The sequence below is a fragment of the Salarias fasciatus genome, chromosome 16 (genome assembly GCF_902148845.1).
Source record: "Salarias fasciatus chromosome 16, fSalaFa1.1, whole genome shotgun sequence".
Taxonomy (NCBI): domain Eukaryota; kingdom Metazoa; phylum Chordata; class Actinopteri; order Blenniiformes; family Blenniidae; genus Salarias; species Salarias fasciatus.
The window spans coordinates 24230764-24249978 of NC_043760.1; the positions used below are offsets into that span (position 1 = coordinate 24230764).

At 41.2% G+C, this 19215-nt stretch overlaps 2 protein-coding genes and 1 long non-coding RNA gene across 8 annotated transcripts in view; 1 reads left to right on the forward strand and 2 right to left on the reverse strand.

Annotated features, from left to right (window-relative positions):
• LOC115402676 (uncharacterized) overlaps nucleotides 1–1469 on the forward strand; it is a 23924-nt gene extending 22455 nt beyond the window's left edge. Inside the window, exons 3-4 of the long non-coding RNA XR_003933156.1 lie at nucleotides 865–866; nucleotides 1459–1469. This is a non-coding gene — a long non-coding RNA (uncharacterized LOC115402676). The remainder of the gene's footprint in view (nucleotides 1–864; nucleotides 867–1458) is intronic.
• Nucleotides 1–5789, reverse strand: part of LOC115402674 (muscleblind-like protein 2a) — a 14131-nt gene extending 8342 nt beyond the window's left edge. For 5 of the 6 annotated variants that reach the window (XM_030111196.1, XM_030111198.1, XM_030111193.1 and 2 more), the window contains exons 1-2: nucleotides 5529–5789; nucleotides 1861–2464 (exon numbers count right to left, since the gene is read on the reverse strand). In XM_030111196.1, the coding sequence (XP_029967056.1) occupies nucleotides 1861–2034 (174 nt within the window). In that variant the 5' untranslated portion in view covers nucleotides 2035–2464; nucleotides 5529–5789. Of the gene's footprint in view, nucleotides 1–1860; nucleotides 2465–4361; nucleotides 4682–5528 lie in introns of those variants that run through there. The other variant, XM_030111194.1, reaches the window with a different exon arrangement.
• A 7816-nt stretch (nucleotides 5790–13605) lies between these two features.
• hs6st3b (heparan sulfate 6-O-sulfotransferase 3b) overlaps nucleotides 13606–19215 on the reverse strand; it is a 65269-nt gene continuing 59659 nt past the window's right edge. The window contains exon 2 of the mRNA XM_030112835.1: nucleotides 13606–14746. Within this exon, the coding sequence (XP_029968695.1) occupies nucleotides 13978–14746 (769 nt within the window). The 3' untranslated portion in view covers nucleotides 13606–13977. The remainder of the gene's footprint in view (nucleotides 14747–19215) is intronic.

The following is a 19215-nucleotide window of genomic DNA, read 5'->3' on the forward strand; positions in this document are numbered from 1 at the left end:
GTGAAGTGTGTGCACATTATTCAGTGTAACAATGTTAGCTCTATTAGAAGAAAGGGGTCAATGGGGACTCTTATTGTTTTGATCACAAGGCTAAATGTAACAGATCACATGGCCAAACCATCAGTGAGAAAATCAACAGTTTTGGGGAAAAACAAACAAACAAACAAAAAAAAAAACCAATATGTAGACAGCTAGAATTTTAGTAAAAGTCTTATTAGGTTCAGCCTCCAGATGAGAGTTAAAGTGATGATTTAAAGCAGGATAAGATTTAAGCAGACATGACTAACAGATATTGTTCCCCAATTCTTTCTAACAAATGTTAATTCATATAAAAGAGCTGTGATATCCTCACATGACTGAAACAACAGACGAGTCATTCTTACATTACACACAAGGTTTAATACAAGGTTAATAAATTAAAAAAACAAACAAGAAAAGTCTTGACAGTTAGAATGACTAATTCCTCATGAAGAATGTTAAAAGTGAACAATTTGACCGAGTTCTACTTTAACTAATCTTTGTATTGAACTTCAAGTGACTATGAAAGATCAAAATAATCTTGTGAAATGATGTTGAAATTATTGACTGATTCAAGCTGTAAATAGCTCGCTTCAGGTTTTAGTTTGAAAAAGTGTAATAGTTCGATATATTTTATATTTTCCAGTCAAATATGATACCGTTTCCTCATGTTCAATATTCACAAGCACCCGATTCCCTGGTTAAACAACATCTTCACTGATCTGTAATGAAAGTAACGAGTGATCAGCAGTCGGTAGTTTCAAATAAACTTCAAGTAAATAAAATAAAAACTTTTCTATCTATAGAGGTCCACACATTTCTGGTGATGAATACTCTACCTCTCAGTCGTTGTTAAAGAGCGGTTCAGGTCCAAACAGCAGAGGCAGTGCTTCTCCCCCTAAGCCAGTTCACAGTTTACAGTGTTGTGTCTGTTTCTTGTCTCTTACTTTTTCTTGGTAATAAATATAAGTAGCTGCAGGTCTTCACTGTGTTATGTCTGTCTGTCTTGTCTGGTGTACGTAGGTGGAGCTTGTTCACCTTACACTGAGTGCCAAAAGTATTCACAACCTTAAGATTTTCACTTTGGGAAAAATACAGATTAAACTCATTCACTTAAGTAAAATTCAAAAAAAGTATTGATTGTTAAATGTACTTAAGTACAAATGTGAATGTATTTTTTACTTGGTGGTCATGTGCCCAAACACGTCCCTCAGTCATAAGATGCTACACATGATTCAACTTGCAACATGGCTTTTGAGTCAGATCCAACTGATAGAAATCAAGATGAACAGTAACTGTGGATTTTACATGAAGAAATGAAGTGGCTACTCGGTGGTAATCCGGTCAGCCTCTTGATCAGCGGGGCTCACACCGGCTGGATATAAAACTACATCGAGCAGATAAGAAGGCGACTCAACAGGAGAATAATCTGGGGGGCAGAGCTGTATTATGGTGCGATAGTGAATGCGTGAGAGTGGATTAAAGCGACCCGGGCTTTACACAGGGCAACTGAGCAAGAGGGAGGGACTGGCTGGGAGCCAACTCACCGCCAGATATTTTCATCGTGTCCATTAGATAAGTGAGAGAGTGAGAGCAACGCTTGGAAGGGGTGCACCTCTATTTTTGGAGCGACTGTAGTAATGCATGTGATGTCTCGAAATGAAGCATACTGGACAATGAGGTGGACTGATGTAGTAAGAAAACTCAGATCTGAAACTGATCGAATAGATTTTGCCATCTAATCTTCATTCAACTGAATGTTTTCTTTGCAACGCTCAAAAGAAATACAGGTTTTTATGACAGTTACTTTCTCATGTTTTGTAAAGCAACAATGTCTCTTACCTTCAGTGAGTCAAAGCAGGCAATGACTCTCCCATTCTCCACTTGGCAGCTCTTCGGTGGATGAGCAAATTTGCATTCCTCATCACTACGTGAACAGTTCCCTCTCTGGAACTGTCGGCAGACTTCCAGCGTTAGCCATTTTGTGTCTCTTACTGAGGACATATTCAGCGCCATATCCAAAGGGTTTGATCATACAATAGATACGAAAAGTCAATCCTATCGCCGATAAACCTAAAAACTAAAACCAGTAGGTTGATTTAAACTCGTAGATATGGTTCTTTCTCCTTTTACAACAGGTGGGCGACTCCTCATTTAGCTGCTGCAGAAAAGTCTGGTCAGCTAAAGACTTGAAGTTGCTGTTTTTAAAACGGATTTCAAAAAGGACAGTGACTTGTCACGTTAGTCATAAATGATCTGGTGAGTGTTGTCGATCTTGATCATCCTCTTTCCATATGGCTCAAACCTAGCCTTCCCTTGGGTGACGCGGCTATGTAGAGACGTGTGCTCGGAGCTGTTCGAGTGTGACCCTAAAACAGAGCGTCGGCCAACCACAGTCCAACTTCAGGTCGGGGACATCTTCTCAAAGGCACTTTCTGTGGGTAATCTGAAAGGAAGGAAAAAAACAAAACAAAACAAATAATGTAACTAAAACTGTATACTTGATAATTGCTTTATTATTTGTTAATTAGATGTGCAAAATAAACACAAGTCAATCGATTAATGTTTAGTTGTTCACATTAGAGATTAGGCAAACTAATAACAAACATGACCTGCAATCTGTTAATTATCTTCCTCAATGAGAGATTCCCAGGAGACAGCTGTCATGATGAAGCTACAGCAAACCACTACTGTCTGCTATTGTATATTATTACAAACATGAAAACAGTTACAATGCGGAGAGCATCATTTCACGGAATATCAAACATTGTAGCTTATTGTAAAGAGAGACGTATTTCATAATGCCATTCGTCAACTCCTAGTCGCTAAATCTCAAAATGAATAATTTGCTGTTTTTGGCAATTTTACAGTATTACTAAATCTGGAGCACCTGCAGAAAAGCAATCCAGGAACAAGGATATGTCACTGTATTTGGGCAGCGACTCATTTTTACTTTTTTTTTTTTCCTAACTGAAGAGATTCATTGAACATCCAGAGCCATTAGCCTCCCTCTTCAATAAAATCTGAATTAGACTGAAGTGGCAGATGTCACTGAATAACACTGATGCTTATACAGCACCAAACATTATTTGATGGATCTACAAAGTACGGACAATACAGTGAGAAACTAACTCACAGATGAAATGAATCAGAATCACGTCATTTACCTATAAATTGCACTTCCACTCAGTTTGACCAATCTGTACAGAATGTTTATATCTCATCTAAACGACCGAGCAGAGTTGTAAATGGTGCTGAACTGAGAATTTAAACGCGAAATATTAAACTGACAGATTTTGATGATGGTCGTAAAATAATGGTGCATTCAGTCTCACTTCCCACAGGGAAAAATTAATTTTAACGTGTTCAGAACTGGAGCTACCCATGGTGCTCACTCTGCGCACGATATACCGTAGTTGGTTTCATTTCATTTTGCTCATGCTCACAGGGATAGATTATACCCATTCTTCATTCCACTTGGGTGAAACAGACGTGCTGTTTTTCACCATGAAGCTTTACAGCAGCAGTTATAACAATAATCAGACATGACAATAGCAGAAAATGTGTAGTAAATGTGACTCTGACTGCAGCAATAAAGCAGCACTGTCCTGTGAATGCTGGAAACTGGGAATTGAAACCAACCCAACTGTTAACTTCCACTTTCCAGCTGTATGACTGCAGCATAAACACAATCATGTGTCCTTGACCCAGTCCATGGACCGAGAGCTGGATTACGATAACAAAGTTTGTTTTTCTAACTTTCTCATAGCCGTTGCTGTATTAACTATCTAATTATTATCAGCATTTCCATATCCACGTTAATCTATTTTCAAACACTCTGCTACTCTAGATTAGTTTCTAGGACAGTTGATACCATCAAGCTGCAGACAGACATGCAGACCAACCGGGGAACATAAAGAACAAACACAATGCGTTCGGGACAGTGAGACCTGTATAATAGATCTGCGGCTACACAGGAAGTTGCTGAGCCGACAGAAAAGGTGGTGCTTGTGTGCTGAATAAATCTGTGCAGAGCCGGAAAGTTTCTCCATAGACAGAGAGCACCAACGTTCCACGAGTACAACACCCAAAAGGCACTCATTTTGAAACAAACTGCTGCTTTTTCCCCCTCCTTGTTATCGTCTTTCAACCTCTGGTATCTCACAGCACTGTGCAGCACATTCCTTCAGGCGCAAGTCAGGAAACGGAGCAAGAAAACTTACCTCTCTCCCTTCATGCGGCACTAAAGAACCTCTGTCTGTGGCCTGAGATCTAGGCCAGGAATATAACTTCTGAATGTCCTGCCTGTTAAGGTGATGGCAATAACAAAAGATGGCTCTTACCTCTCTTTCTGTCCCATGGATTCTCTAACTTAGCATTTTCTCTTCACAAGTGTAAAAACAGCCTTCCTATCTGTCCACCTCTGACTAAAACATTTCCAGCCACCCCCTTCCTGTCTGGGTGCTCAACCCTGGGAAGACCCTCCCAGTCAGGAATGGGCCAATCGGAGCCCAGAGGTTGATGAACACTGTGAAAGCTTCCTGCTGACCCTTTATCACAGAATAAAATTAGATTAGTTTGAGAGGGTGGAAGTCAACACTTGATCCGTGCCTCCTGAATTTACCACTGCAATTATGAGACTGATGAAATTTTACACCCAGCCTGTAGAAAAGGTTTGTCGCTCAGATAATCTCACCAATGACAGTGGAAGCACATGTCATAAATGTGCTTTACAGTTTGTTCCCAGGAATGTCAAACATTATTATGAGCCATCAGCACAAGCTCTACATATTCACTCCAACTATTTTAAATCAGCTTTTCCACATAAAACCTTCTAATGTAATTCTGTATCTGTTCTCCAATGTCTGCAGTGAAACAAACATGAGATTAAACATTTAAGTATTATTAAAAATCCACCCTTCAAAATAAATATTGTGTAATACAGTATGATTCAAAATCAGGGCACTTCCTTCTTTTTGTATAAGTGATTGTTTGATCTTGTTTGTTATTAATCTATTCTGAAGTGTAATTCTGTCATATAATCAATAAAATGATGATGTCCTCCTCCTACCTTTAGGGGAGGTCAGTGCTGTGGATATGAACCAATACTGCTTTAGCTTCACTATTTAGGTGACACACTTTAGTATTCACGACACATGACAAGACACGCATTGTACATATTGTACAGGTGTAATAAACAAACCTGAAAACGACTGTGCGTGTTAACAAATGAGCTCAAAGTTGACGTGACATGTCGTGTTTTTATAATGATTATATGACATGACACTGTTTCATCAGCCGATCCTATCGGCACAGTTAGATACTTCCGAGGATAGCATGATTTAGTGTCCGATTTTCAACCTTACAGGGGGCTTTTCCGTCATGCTAATCCAGGATACTTAGCCAGAGAGCTAAAGACAGCACTGTCACGGGCTAACAGTCTACCAAACATGAAAACTGACGTTTATTAGCCCGGGCTAGCTACACTGCTAGCGAGAGCAGCAGCTTACCTCATCATCACGATGAACCGCTTCCCACAGGAGACGACTATCACGCACCAAGCTAGGACACACGACACGGCAACCGAACTCACGGGAAAAGAAGATGTCAAGTCTTCCCGAAATGTCGCCTCAGGCGAACGTCTGAGTCGCGTCCCGATCGTAGAATTAAAGCTTGTTATTTCTACGGCGATTCCGACCTCATTTCTTCCTTACTTTGTAGCTCTGCACAGATTTAAGCAACAAGCTTTTGACAGCTTACTGTACGATCGCCAGTTTGACGTGATGGAGGGGGATCACATACTGCGCGGAGAAACCCTAAGGAAATATTCTCGACAGAATCACATTTTTGAAACCCACAATGAGATAATGTGTGTTATATAAAATTATTCCATGCCTTTCGACGGTTTGTGTCGCATTGTTTCGGCATAGCATGATCACTGTGAAAGTTCTCTTTCCAAGCATCCCCCCTATGACCGCAAAGTGGTACGACCCACACGAATGCCAGTAGGCTAAAAGGGCAAGGGTTTGCTTGTTACCAAGGGAACAGCAATAAAACCATGTGAGTTTTGTGGATTACTTTTACGAAAACAAGCGTTCACGCACAAATATAAACATCTTGTGAACTAAATAATCCAACAAGGATTTAACAGATAAGCTGCCAAGAGAAATTTGAAAATAATTAGCAATAGAAGTATAAGAGTGACCTACAGGGATGTGTGGCAATCTCTTTATGTAAGAAATGATACTTGTAGCTCCTCTCTGGGTTAATCATGAGAATACTGCAATTGAAATTAAGACGCCTATCAATTGAAACAGGATGAAAATGCACTCACAGTCGCATATAGCCTCATAGGTCTGCTCAAGGTCAAATAAGATGGATGCTAACCCAGATAAGGCCTGACAGGGAGGAAATGGAGGAAGACAGAGACAGGCCAATAATTTGTGATGAGGTTTAACAACCTACATCTGCCGTGAAAATAAATGTACACTATATTTCACTACCACTTGCATGTGGAATTTTTTTTTTTTTGCTTTGAAATGTTTCTTATTCATGTACATTTTTGCATAATGAAATGACTGTGTTTGTCAAAAGTGTATTGTTTCCTGAAGATGTAGAATATTTGATTTGACTATGGCTTCACACTTGTGATAATTGAGCTCCAAGTGGCATGCATGTAAATCATGTGCATTGTGGCAGGAATACAACATGCAGTCATATTAGTTATATTTGTTTGCATAATACATTCTGAAAGGGCTTCTAATCTTTATTTTCAACATGATCACAACTGGGCACAAGCATTTTCTTACAAGCTGGAAGATATTATTTCCATCTGTTCCCAGGAAATGAAACACACATATAAAACTGATTGATTGATTCCCCCTTTCTGCTTCGCCAGTCTTCTTGAGGCAACAGATGTGCTTTATCTGATCTGTCACACTGACAGAGCTCAAACTGGAGATGTGACGTCGAGTGCACACAAGGAAAGGTCACCTTATTGCTCTCTTTGAGGGAAATGTCACTGTCAAAGTGAATCAGATATAAAAACAAAGGGGATGCTGCAGCCCCCGTGTTTACTCAGTTGACCTTAACACTGTTTGTTGCTCACATTTTTTGGTCATTTATACGCTGTTCAGTGTTACTTAACATCACTTCTCATATATGAGGTTGCCAGCATCATATTTCCATATATTATGTATGTGTCAGCAGTGGATGATCAATCATCTACTTTAAACCTTCGTTTATCAACACAATAACTTGTGTTATTATTATTTGTGCTGATATTTGGGGAACCTTGAAAATTGTTGCCTGCAAAGTTTTAGTGGAATACAGTGCTTTAATTCAGGAAGGGGTTTTCATTTCATGCAAATAACTCTAATCTGTTTTTATTGTCATGACAGTAATAGGAAAAGTGACCTTTAGTTGAAAATGAAAATAAACCTCACCGTTCTTGGTAAATTCTGTGCCGTCATTCAAATAACATTAGTCTAATTCAATCACTTAGAAAAAGAATTTATTTTTCTTTTTAACCTCTAAAGAATAAAATATAGATAAATCACAGAATGAATTGAATCCACAGGATAAATGTTTGCATCCCTTCACCTCCCACTCACTCTAATCTCAGTTGCATTTCGAAAAGTCTTTAATTTAAAAAAAAAAAAAAAAAAAAAAAAAAAACCAAGTCAATTTTTAAATGAACTTAAATGTTTTAATTTTGCAGGAAAATGACATCCAGGGACATGATGATAGCTTCATTCCAACCAAAAAATTCCACAGTATTTCAATACTTTCTGGGTGAACTGCAGATACATACTTCGAACGCTAGATGTCAGTCTTTTACTAAGTTTATTTTCTTAAATCTCAGAAGCTCCCAAGCTCAACGTGAGAGAAAAACACCGTTACAGTAAGTGAACTATATCCTTTTGTCATTGGGGGTTTAACAGTGTTGGCAAATAAGTGATTAACAAAATAAAACTAGACCTGACAAATATTCTAATATTTATGTCTCAACTTCACTGATTCAACATGTTTGCCATACAAAATAGTTGATGCCAGGCTGATCTAATGGGATTATATCAATGTAAAAAAAAAAAAGGTAAACTTAATTTAATTTCACATGTAAACTTGATTTCATCTAATTTCGCAGCTCTTTATTCAAAATTCACCGCCCATATTAAAGTTAATCAATGCCTGGTGGTAAAATAAAATTATTGTGGTTCTCTGTTGAATTTAATTCATTGCCCTGTCACTTCAGGAAACCTTAACATGAATAAAAAATAATGAGGAGAAAAAGATTTTTTTTCCCATTCATTTAGAATAAAATGTGCTGGTTGCATGGCTGTAGTGGTTGTGAAAAGATAGTTAGAAAAGGCGAGTTGTTAAAATTTGTTGATCCTACTGATATTTCTCAGATATCTGTTCTTCAATTGAGTAGTTCATTTAGTGTTGTGATATTTATTGTCCTGTTCTTATTTTCCTAAAGTTAAAAACAAACACATGGACTTTGTCCTCTGTACGTTCCTAAAATCAGTTAACAGTTTTAATCTCCATGAGGTCGATTCAGAGTTGAGAGAGTTGGACTGAGAGGATTGGAGGAGTCCAAAGTCACAGTCATTGTTATGAGAAGCAAAAAGTTGCTGAATTTAACAGTGACCATGTTTAATCAATAAAAGCTGCGTACAAGACCTTCAGTTTCAAAAATAAAAGCCATAGTGTTTGAATGGAGTAAAATCAGATTCTACTTCAAAATTTTCGTGTGAGTGTGTAAGACGGTTCCCTGATCATCTGCGGGGTTCTGGAGCAGGAAGGACGGCAGCCCACGGCGACTTCATGTCTCTTTATTCAAACACAAACCCCGCCACCTGGGGAGCCTTTTCAGGCTTACCCTCCAGGTGACACCAAAATCCAGAACACTAAGCGCAGCTTGAGGCCTTCTTTCGGGTGACCTCCAGCTACCAAGTCCTGCAGCTCCTCTGACATTAGTCGTCCGCTGCTGAATGTCACTGCGGTCCATTCCTGGAGTGGCTGCCTTTAAGCCTCTACCGGCCCTGGGAGAGGGAGCAGGAGGGGCAATCAATTATCATGCACAGGTAATTACAATTGTCCCTCCCCACATCCCGCTCTGCAACCACTCCAGCTGGACCACACCCCACCACCACACTGTGTGTGTGTGTGTGTTTGTTTCTCTGTATTCGCCCTGTGTCTGACTGCTAACCTGTTCAGGATGTACCCAGTTTGACTCAGGTGGGATTAATTTCAAAACCTGATAAACCTCAGTTGGACCAAGCAGTGTGGAAGATGAACTGAAATGTGTAACAGAGATTGCAAGCCCTGTGCAGAGATATGTTCTCACTCCCTTTTCCACTCAGGGTTTGATTTTGTTCACCAGATTTTGCTGTTACAATAAGAACTCAGTAAAGAGGTCTCTAAGAACCACAATGCATAATAAGGATAATTTAGTATTTTATTCGAATTCCGTACTTCCTACAGTTAGGCAATGAAGATCAGTGTTACCATCTGGGAGGAAATGACTTGCTCACTGAAACACTGAGTTCTCCATCCGTACTGTACGGCCTCGGGGCAAGCAGAAGGTAGTGTATGTTAGTTGAGCTGTAAAATATTTTGGAGTATTTATTTTACTGCAGGAACTTAAGTTAGCTCAATATCAGCACCAGGGCTCTCTGGTTTCCAGTGAGGACTGGTAAATATGCTTTTTGAGCAACATCTAAAAAAGCTCAGTGTGTTGTGCTTGTATTCACAGAGATAATTATCACTTACAGTACGGTGGATTTCTGGTTGAAGAATAAACTGTATCAGAAACACTGAATGAAGCTCATCTTGTTTGCTCCTAACCAAAGAGAGAAAACACATCCTGATACATTTGCACCCTGTCATTATGTAATTCTGAGAAGTTTCTTAGAACTTATGAAATTAGTACTTAATGGTAGATACCTAAATCAGTGTGTGCACTTAAATCTCATGTTTATGAGAGAAATGAATTTAAATCTAGCAACAAAAACATCTCTTCAGAAGATAAGAACCTGGGTGAGAGGTTGTCCTGCAGACATGAAAAGTACTGTTTAATTGCTTCAACTGTAATCATGTAAAATTAAAATAAAAAACTGCTTTTAAAAAGTATCAGATACTTTTTGACGTGTTTCATGTATAAATTTCATTGAATTTACCTGTATAAAATGTTTATGATCAAAGCAAATTACTCAGAAAAATATGAAAGCATATAGACATTACACTGTGGTGAGCAAATGTGGAAATAAAAGCAAATATAAAATAATATATATTGTGGTGATGCAAATGCAGATAAAATGGCTTTATTGTTCAAAGTATTTGCATATTTGGAAGTGGAATTACTTTAAAGCTTAACGTGTAACAGTCACAGCCAAGAAAACTCAATGAATGCAAGATTCAGAACATAAAAACAACACACAAAATAACTTCATGAACATTCAGCGCATTTATTTCTGATGAGCACTCTTTTTTTTCCCCCCAAGTCTGACAAGAAAAATGGCAGATTAAATATAACACGCCAAATGGCTTTTTTTTATTTTATTTTTTTCAAAGACTGTTCATTTCATCACAAGACTTTTAATATGTACACAGAAATTCTGACACTCTTCTGTTTTAACCGATTCCCGTCAGGCAAAGCCATTCTGTAGCAACGAGTGAAATCATTCAAATAAACAGATAGATCAGCTTGTTTTAGAAAATGCACTTTCATGGAGTGGCAGTACAAGTTTGGGAAAGTCCTCCTGACACACACGTCACACATATCTGGGAGTGGCAGTATAATTTAGAGTAAAAGTTGACTGTTTTGTTTTTTATTTGCCTTTTTATTTACACCGTAGACTGAGTAGCTGCAAAATTTCCCTTTGGACAATATTTGGTGAACACTTTAATGTGTATTTATATATACATTCTGTGCCCAGCAAAAGCAAAATATAAAGGAGGCTGACGTAATAAACCATGGTGCAGAGAGAACAAAATGCAGCAAAAAAACGAAATCGACTCTTGTTCACGAGGTGATGAGTCCTTATCCGTTATCTTCCATAATCTACTGATCATACAGAGGCCATGAACAGTTCTAAGAGTGTGTGATCAGCAGCTAAACGGCATTTCCGTCCCTGATGTGAAGCCTCACTGCTAATGCCCGACATCGCTGTATTCCTGCAGTCACATTGTGATGCAGGATTTAGTTTTATTATAATAAATTATAAAACCCCCATTCCTCTTTTAGCCCACGGGCTTATTTCCTGGATATTGTTCTGCTGTACCTGTGCTCACAATACACAATCAAATTGCTGTGTGAATCACAGGCTGTACTGTAAAGCATCACTAAAATAAATGCCCTTTCAAGAATAATAAAAGGAAATCTTACTTCCCTCCAGTTGTAATAGAATTAGCAGGTAATGCAATCTCTGCTTGAATTCTTAAAGATAATAGTTCTGCAGTGGATTTTTTTTTTTTCACAGCAGACATTTTAACTTTTCATAAAAGCATCAGTATAACTAATAACATTAAATACACAATGGGACCAGAGAAGAACCATAAAACCCTGTGAGCTAAACAGATTACAGCTACTTTTATGATTTATACATGTTGCCGTTCCTGCTCTCATATGTAGGACATGCCAGCTGGAGCTGGTCTCAGCTGGCTGTGGGGCGAGGCGGGCTCCATCCTGGACAGGGTTCCAGTCCATCACAGGCCAGACAGAGGGACAGACAACCACACCACTCACGTGCTCACCCGGGGCCAGGAGTCACCAATTATGTGGGAGGAATTTGGAGAAAACCAAGGAACATGCACAGAGAAAACATGCAAACTCCATTCAGAAAGGGCCACAACCCCAGCTCGAACCACTGCACCGTTGTGTTGTAAGACATATCTCTTGTGACAGATGGAATACTATTTCATTATAGCATCATTTTCAACATTTTCTTTGAGTACTGAAATTAGCATTTGATTTAGTTTCTTGAAAAGCTACTCTCTCTGCCGAACTGAAACAAAGAGCATTAACACCTGCAAATGAATAGTCCTCAACTTTTTGTGTGAAAATGATCCATTTACTCATGAAAACAGGTGAAATTCAGACAGAAGGGAAAGAGGATGAGTTCATGACTAAATAAAATATCCAGTTGAGGCCACTCATCGCTCCCCCAAATAGCAAAACCATCTGACTGCACATTTTATTATACATTCCAGATCTTCTTCTTTTTTTTTTTCTTTTACAGTCAGCTGTAATATTTTCTGGGTAAAATCAGTGAAGTAGTTTAACCACCCCCTCATCATTCGTTCGACTTCGACAAATTATCACATATTATTCCACTGCCGCTCTACAATGGGGATGATTTCTAAATTATGTAAAGAACAATCCAATATCCAAAAGCTTGCAATTGAAAGGCTTAACTGAATGATATTAATCTGCTCAATCTTTCCTCCGCTCGCGCCTGTGTTTCTGTCTTTGCATACACGAGAGCGTCCATGCAGACAGGTGCCTCCATGCGTCTTCCAGCAGCGACGGCTGCACCAGCTGCATGAGTCACTCTCAACGGGACGAACAAAACTGTGTGACATGAGGTATTTCAGAAGCAGCTTCAGTCGGAGGAGAAGCACGAGAGAACGCCGTCAGATAGCAGCAGTGTTGACATCTAGTGAACATTTAATTTGATAAGCAAGGGTTGTGAGTGAATATGAGATAAGAGGCACAAAAAGCCTCGCAGCAGCTGAAGCCTATTTAAGCAGATAAAAAAAAAAACAAGCTGGATGTGAGGGAATGGAGAAACTATCGGGGAGAGGAAATGACAGAAACGTTTTATTTCTCAACTATCTGCTTTGAGGCTTGTCTTTGTATCCTGGCGCTGTGCGGCGGGTGTCGGAGCGCGCTCGCTGCCCACAGTGCAGTAGCCGTCAGCTCGACAAATATGTAAAAGCAGCCAGTGTGACGGAGCGGGGCGTGAGGACTGAATGCTGATCATCTCATTCGCAGTCCGGACACATCGCCAGCCGCACTGACACAATTCATCACCTGTACTATTTACCAACTTTTTTTTTTTATTTCTATTTTTTATTTCCTACTACCCACTATTTCAAAAAGCAATTATCCACAAAATAGGGTCTTTTTCGCCAAAAAAGTAAAACGTTCTCCCAGAAGTACAGGGAAGGACTGTGTTTAACCGTCTGATGGTCCTTGTGTTGTCTTTGGAATAGTTTCTTTTTTAAGTCAGCAAAAGGTATTGCAGTTAAGACAACAGTATTTATTGCACCGTAAACAAAAGATCTGCACCAGAAACAAGTTTAATTAGCTTGGTTTGAAGATAGATACCGCATGCATACAATGTGACATTAACGAATAGCTTCACTGGCTTTGAATTAAGATGAAATACACTTACATTGTGTTCATTCATTTTGACTCTGCAATGGAACTTATTTGAAATTCACTTTCCCCAATTTGAAGTATATCGTGGACGTGTGACATGCAACCATCATTATTTTCTGCTCAGCCTCTCAGATGAAATGTGTTTTCTATCAGTTGCAACACAGACAATAACTTTAACGACGTCCACTGAATGAACGTCGTAAAATTCAACGCGATCTATCGCAGCCTCCATTGTTTAAGTCTCGTCCTTTCGCTTGGATTTACAGTCATATTCAATAAATTATAAATAACCAAGGCAACAATTAAAATGACATGAGATATATGAACAGCATTTAAAGATTTAAGACACCGAAGGGCACTCCAAGACAGAGCTGCTGCTGGGAGACTCGCAGACTTGGCATTTTCATAAAGAAACAGCGACGCGCTCAGATCACACCGAAGCTGACAAAACAGATAGATGCAGGAGACAGATCAATAGGGAGACACGGAGAGAGACAAAAGAGAGTCAAACCAAACGTTCAAATAGTCTGTGAGGGATATCCGTCGAGCGCTCCGTCTCTCTCTTCCTCTCACCAGCGGGCCACTTGGCTGGTGTAGTCCTCAGTGGTGGTCGGGAAGTCATTCTCAGCTTCCTTCTCCGGCCCGCCCCCGGCCTTGTCGCCCCTGTTCCCGCCCCCTCTGTGTCTGGGCAGCCAGGGCCGGCCCTGCTCCCTCTGCTCCCGCAGCCAGCGCCGCTCCTCGCGCCGCTTCAAGCGCACCTCCTGGTGCTCCCTCTGCCGGGTGAACTGGAAACGCTGCAGGAAGAGGTCCTTGGCGTACTCGTACAGCTGCACGTCCAGGAAGTTGAGCTCCTCGATGCGTCGGCGCACGGGCTCGCTCAGGTCCACGTTGGCCGCCCGCGTGCTGTTGATCTGCGTGAAGGCGGCGATGAAGCGCAGGCTGAACGTCCGCTCGAACAGGTACTGCGTCTTGCGCTGGAACTCCGTCAGGCCGTAGAAGGCCATGTTCTTCAGGTTGCTCATGGCGCTGCTCAGGAGGATGTGGTTCCGCTGGCTCTCGTTCATGGAGGACAGGTTGTAGCAGCCCACCAGGCTCAGGTCGGCCAGCATGCGCACCTGCCGGTTGTTGGCCAGGTTGGACGGGCAGTTCATGAACTCCGTCAGGGTGACTCCGGACCAGTCGTCGCCGCTGTAGCAGGTGGGCAGCTCGTCCTGGGTGGGCGAGCGGCCGTCGCACATGTGGAGGGCGGTCTTCCACGTGGCGCCGCGCTGGACGTGCTTCCACTCGCTCAGGTAGCGGGAGACCGGGTCGCGCAGCATGGTGATGTAGTAGAAGTTCCTGCAGCCAAAAACAAACACAGTAAGAGAGCGATGAGCGCGTAGCCGTCACACAAGGCCGCCCCGCGCCGCGCTGACAGATGGCGACTTTTGTCTGTGTATGGAACTTCAAGGTTGAATACTAATTGGCAAACTGAAAGTCTCACTAATGAGGGTATTTCAGCCGGTTTCTATATATTGCCCTTGGAAACTGAACCCTTGCACCGGAGCAATGAATTTTACAAAACCGAGCTTGAACCGTTTCCCCTCCGCGGTTTCCCCCTACCTGCCAAGACAGGCCGCAATAATTGGGAATCAAGACGTCGTGGCAATCTATGGACGCGGAGAAAGTGAGTAAAAGTGACCCAACTAAATCCCCAACATGTCACTGTTATAAAATAATGAGGTTTCAGCTTTCATGCATCAAACCTGTTGCACCTTTTAGTGGATATTCTACACATTTGTTACCCGGTTACTCCACATTTTCACCTGGAAATACCGAAGAAACAGAAATGTGTCTGTTTTGCCCTTCATTCGAGCATCGACCTCCAAAGGAAACGGACTCTGTTGAACTTCAGACATGTCACAGCGCATTTTGATGAAAAACAAAGATGGGACAGGTGTTGGCCGAGGTAAACCTTTCCTAAGAAGATGTTCCGTGAGTGGTGTCATGTGAATATTTAATGGTGCGATTGCCCCCCTCGAGAGCCGTCTGGGGCGGCAGGTGAAGTGGAGAGTGCCGTGTGATTTCTCTTTTTTTTTTTTTGCCCTGACTGTAAAGCTGCGCTCGGCGCCGCCTCGGCCCTTTCAACACAGAACCTAATCCAGTATATGTAGAAAAATATATGAAGTCTTTTAGGAGATTTATCAAGATCTATTTAATTATTTTCCGATTTAAGGGTGCTGTAGCAGTAACACACCTAAAACATACATGACAGTCGCTCTCCAGGACCAGGACTTAACATCAATGATGATAAGTGAGTGGGTCGATACTTCATTCCAGAGCCACATTACAGCACCATTCCAACGCGTTCCTGCTTCAACACACATGACTGTTACAGGTGGATCGAGGATCATTAACAGGCTCTCTGCAGCGCTTCGCGAAGAAACAGTCATCCATTTTAGTTGTGATGGGGCAGGAGGACACTGAAGACGTGCAGAACCCGGAGCGCCTGCCTCAGACCTTCAGCGTTGAAGCCCGTAGACGTGGTGCGGCCGACACGCTGTAAAAGAAACGGCTTGGTGTTGGGCTGAAGAAACCACTGGCTTGCCAGATATATATGCCTCGGGTGGATTCGTCCTAACAGTGGAAATGTTCCCCAATATGAGCCAGACCAGAAGCGGCGATCACAGCTCTGGTCGCTGCAGCGCCGTCCTGACTCCTGCGTCTGGAGTCCGCTGGCTGCAGCTACATCCTCATTAAACCGGGGACATAAACACATACAGCAAGTGTTGTTTGAGTGCACTCGACAGCCCGAAGGTCAGCTGTGTGCGCCATCAGTGTCAAAATACATCAAGATCAGTGAGTATGCAGAGCTGTCTGGAGGAGGCTTTCCCTGAGTGATACAGATGGCTGTGGAACGGGGAGGAGGGTATGATGACAGGATACTCTTACTTCTGGACTCTCTTATCATCAATACCACCCCTTACAGTCATTTCCTGCTCTTTATCAAAAGCAGCGCTAAAAGTGGAGACTGTAAAAAGCTGCTTCCCAGCCAGTGTTATTCTCTCCAAAGCTAACTTGTTGTTTTGAGACAGATTTGCGACAAAGCCACGTCGTCTCTCTTTCGCCAAGATTTCCACAGCTTCATTTTTGTGTGTTGACGTCAAAAAACCGTGCTGAACTCTGGTTAATCGTGGATCAATAATGGATGCGTATTGCAGCTTAACAGCTTATTGCTACCCCCCCTCCCCCTGACTGCTCATCTCCAAAGCAGCACCAGCAGCAACATGACTTCACTGGAGCACAAACTAAACAGGGGCCATTAAACAGAGATGGGAGAGGAATTTAAAAGTATGGATAAAAATGGAAACTCAAGCAAAGGGATGAGGAGTGGAGCTGAGGGAGAAGCCGCCGCTGACAGGAACACTAAAGCTCATTGTGATTCAAATAGATGCGTTTAATGGATATGGAAGGGAGTTTAATGAAGGCGTGCATGAAAGCTACAGTATACTTGAATGATATGTTTGAAAAACGTCTTACTGCAACAGCTGAGAAAGGGATGGGATTTTCCATTTCACACTCCAAGTCTTTTTTTTTTCTGTTCATGAAAATTCAATAGATTAATACAGTAAAACGTTAGAAATCCAGGACATGCTCGGTTTCCCAGATCCATACAGCATATTGATTTCTAAGCAGGTTATAAGACATTCACGTTGAAAAACAGTCGATAAATTCAGCTAGTGGACATATTTGCTGAAACGTCCCCCCCCTCCCCCAAAAAAAAAGAGAGGAAAGTTAAAAAAATCTGAAAGCAACACTGCATTTAAAATGCTAAAACGAAGAGTGTTTCAACAATAGTGCCATCATAGAGCTGCACAGTTGCAGATTCTCTCTATTTAGTTCACACTCGAGCACATCTGTCATATCAACACAACTGAAGTATTCCAGTCAACAACAGGTGGCAGCAATGCACCAAAATGACAACCGAATAAACCAGATTTTAATAGAATCACAGAGAAGCAACCACTCTGAGTCCATCCCTCCAACTCTCCCACATGTTTTATCTCACCAACTTGTGGTTGAATTCTGGGCTTCCTCATGTTTCCCACATAAGATGTTGTTGCGAATGTTGATTCTGATTCACATTCATCAAAAAGCCAAAAATCTTCTTTTGCTTGTAAGATACTTTCATTTTGAAATATATGGTAAACCTTTATGTGCAGACTGTAACTGTTGAAACAGTTTTGATATGATATTAAGCGTTTCAAGGTTTGTACATTCTAGTACGTATTCTGATCTAAATGCACAAATTCTAATGAACATGGATTCAAAGCATGGGCAGGTCTCCAGAGCAGCAACATTTGTATTCATGCCGTAGAAACCACGAATTTCTGCATATAATTTCATGCAGTAGCTGTGAGTGACCAACACTACCGCCCCGCTGACAGACACTGCCTCGACCCTCAAAGCACGCTATTTAGCATAGATTAAAAAAAAAAAAAAAAAAAGCCGGCGACCTGTGAATATTTTCACTGAACCCCTGAAGTAACAGAAGGCACGGCCCCCTGTTTTATCCTCAGCCAATGTCAGTGTTACAGACAACTGGCTTTTAATTGTCTGTAATTTGCTTCAATGACATGATTTCAAGCCCACGGAGCAACCCCCCCCCCCCCCATGATTGGAGGCTGCTAAAAGGGACGCCGCACTTTCAGCCTGATCACATGTTGTTTGGAAGGGGATGAGCTGGATCCGCTCGTCAGGACGCGCCGCTGTGTGGGAGTTGGATACTGTTGCAGGTGCTGGAGGGTGGGCTACACAACAGGGAGAAGCAAAACAATATATCTCTGCAAGCCGGGCAAAAAGTTGTTTAGAGCAAAGGGTAACACAGTGAGCAGTAAATAAGTAAAGACAGACAGAGTCCCCGTACAGCAGCGGGACTGACTGATGTTGGAGTGATGCAGCATGGGAGACACTGTGTGAGTGCATGTGTGTGTATGTGTGTGTGTGAGAGATTGAAGCAGCTGGTTTTGCTTTGAGTAAAACCTCCACCTGTTTACTGTCTGTTGCCGTCTCTGATTTATCTTCACGAGGTAACAACCTTGATCTCTCTCAATTACTCTTCTGAGGTCCGGGAGCATCAAGAAAAACATTCCTTAAACGTCTCTTTGCTGTCATTTTCCAGACGTGCGCTGCTTCATCAAACAGTCACCGTCAAGAGAAATGGAGAGGACTGGATGATAATAAACTGACAATGCCACAGTTGCATCAACACAACCGCTACATCAAAAAAACAAACATGAATAGAAAAAGAGTGTATTATCATTTTTGCAATATTACAATGTTGCAAAACACACAGAAAATAGTGTTGTGTTAAGATAATTTCTATATTATCTACTTGAGATTATTAAAGAATTTTCATAAACTGTCATTTTGCTGTTTAGTCTTTACAAAAATGCAAGTATAATGGTTATTATCAATAGACGTTACAGCTATCTTTATGTTCTATATAGCTAACTTTACATATTTAAGGCCAGTTTACTACACCATATCCATGTAGTCAGGATTCGACATTATCTAGAATAAATTGTCTCCATTATACAGAATAAATGTCTCTTAACTGTTGCATCCCACCAAAAACTGTCATTTTTATCTATTGAAAGCTGTTTAAATGTCAAGCGAGAGTCTTGCGTCCTGCATGCAAACAAATTCCGAACCACGGAATTTGTGATATTCTTTTAATCTTCATGCAAGTTAATGCAAAATACCAATTCTGCGTGATTTATGAGTCAGAAGTTGTCGCAGTGCAGTGAGGAAGGAGCTCAGAACAT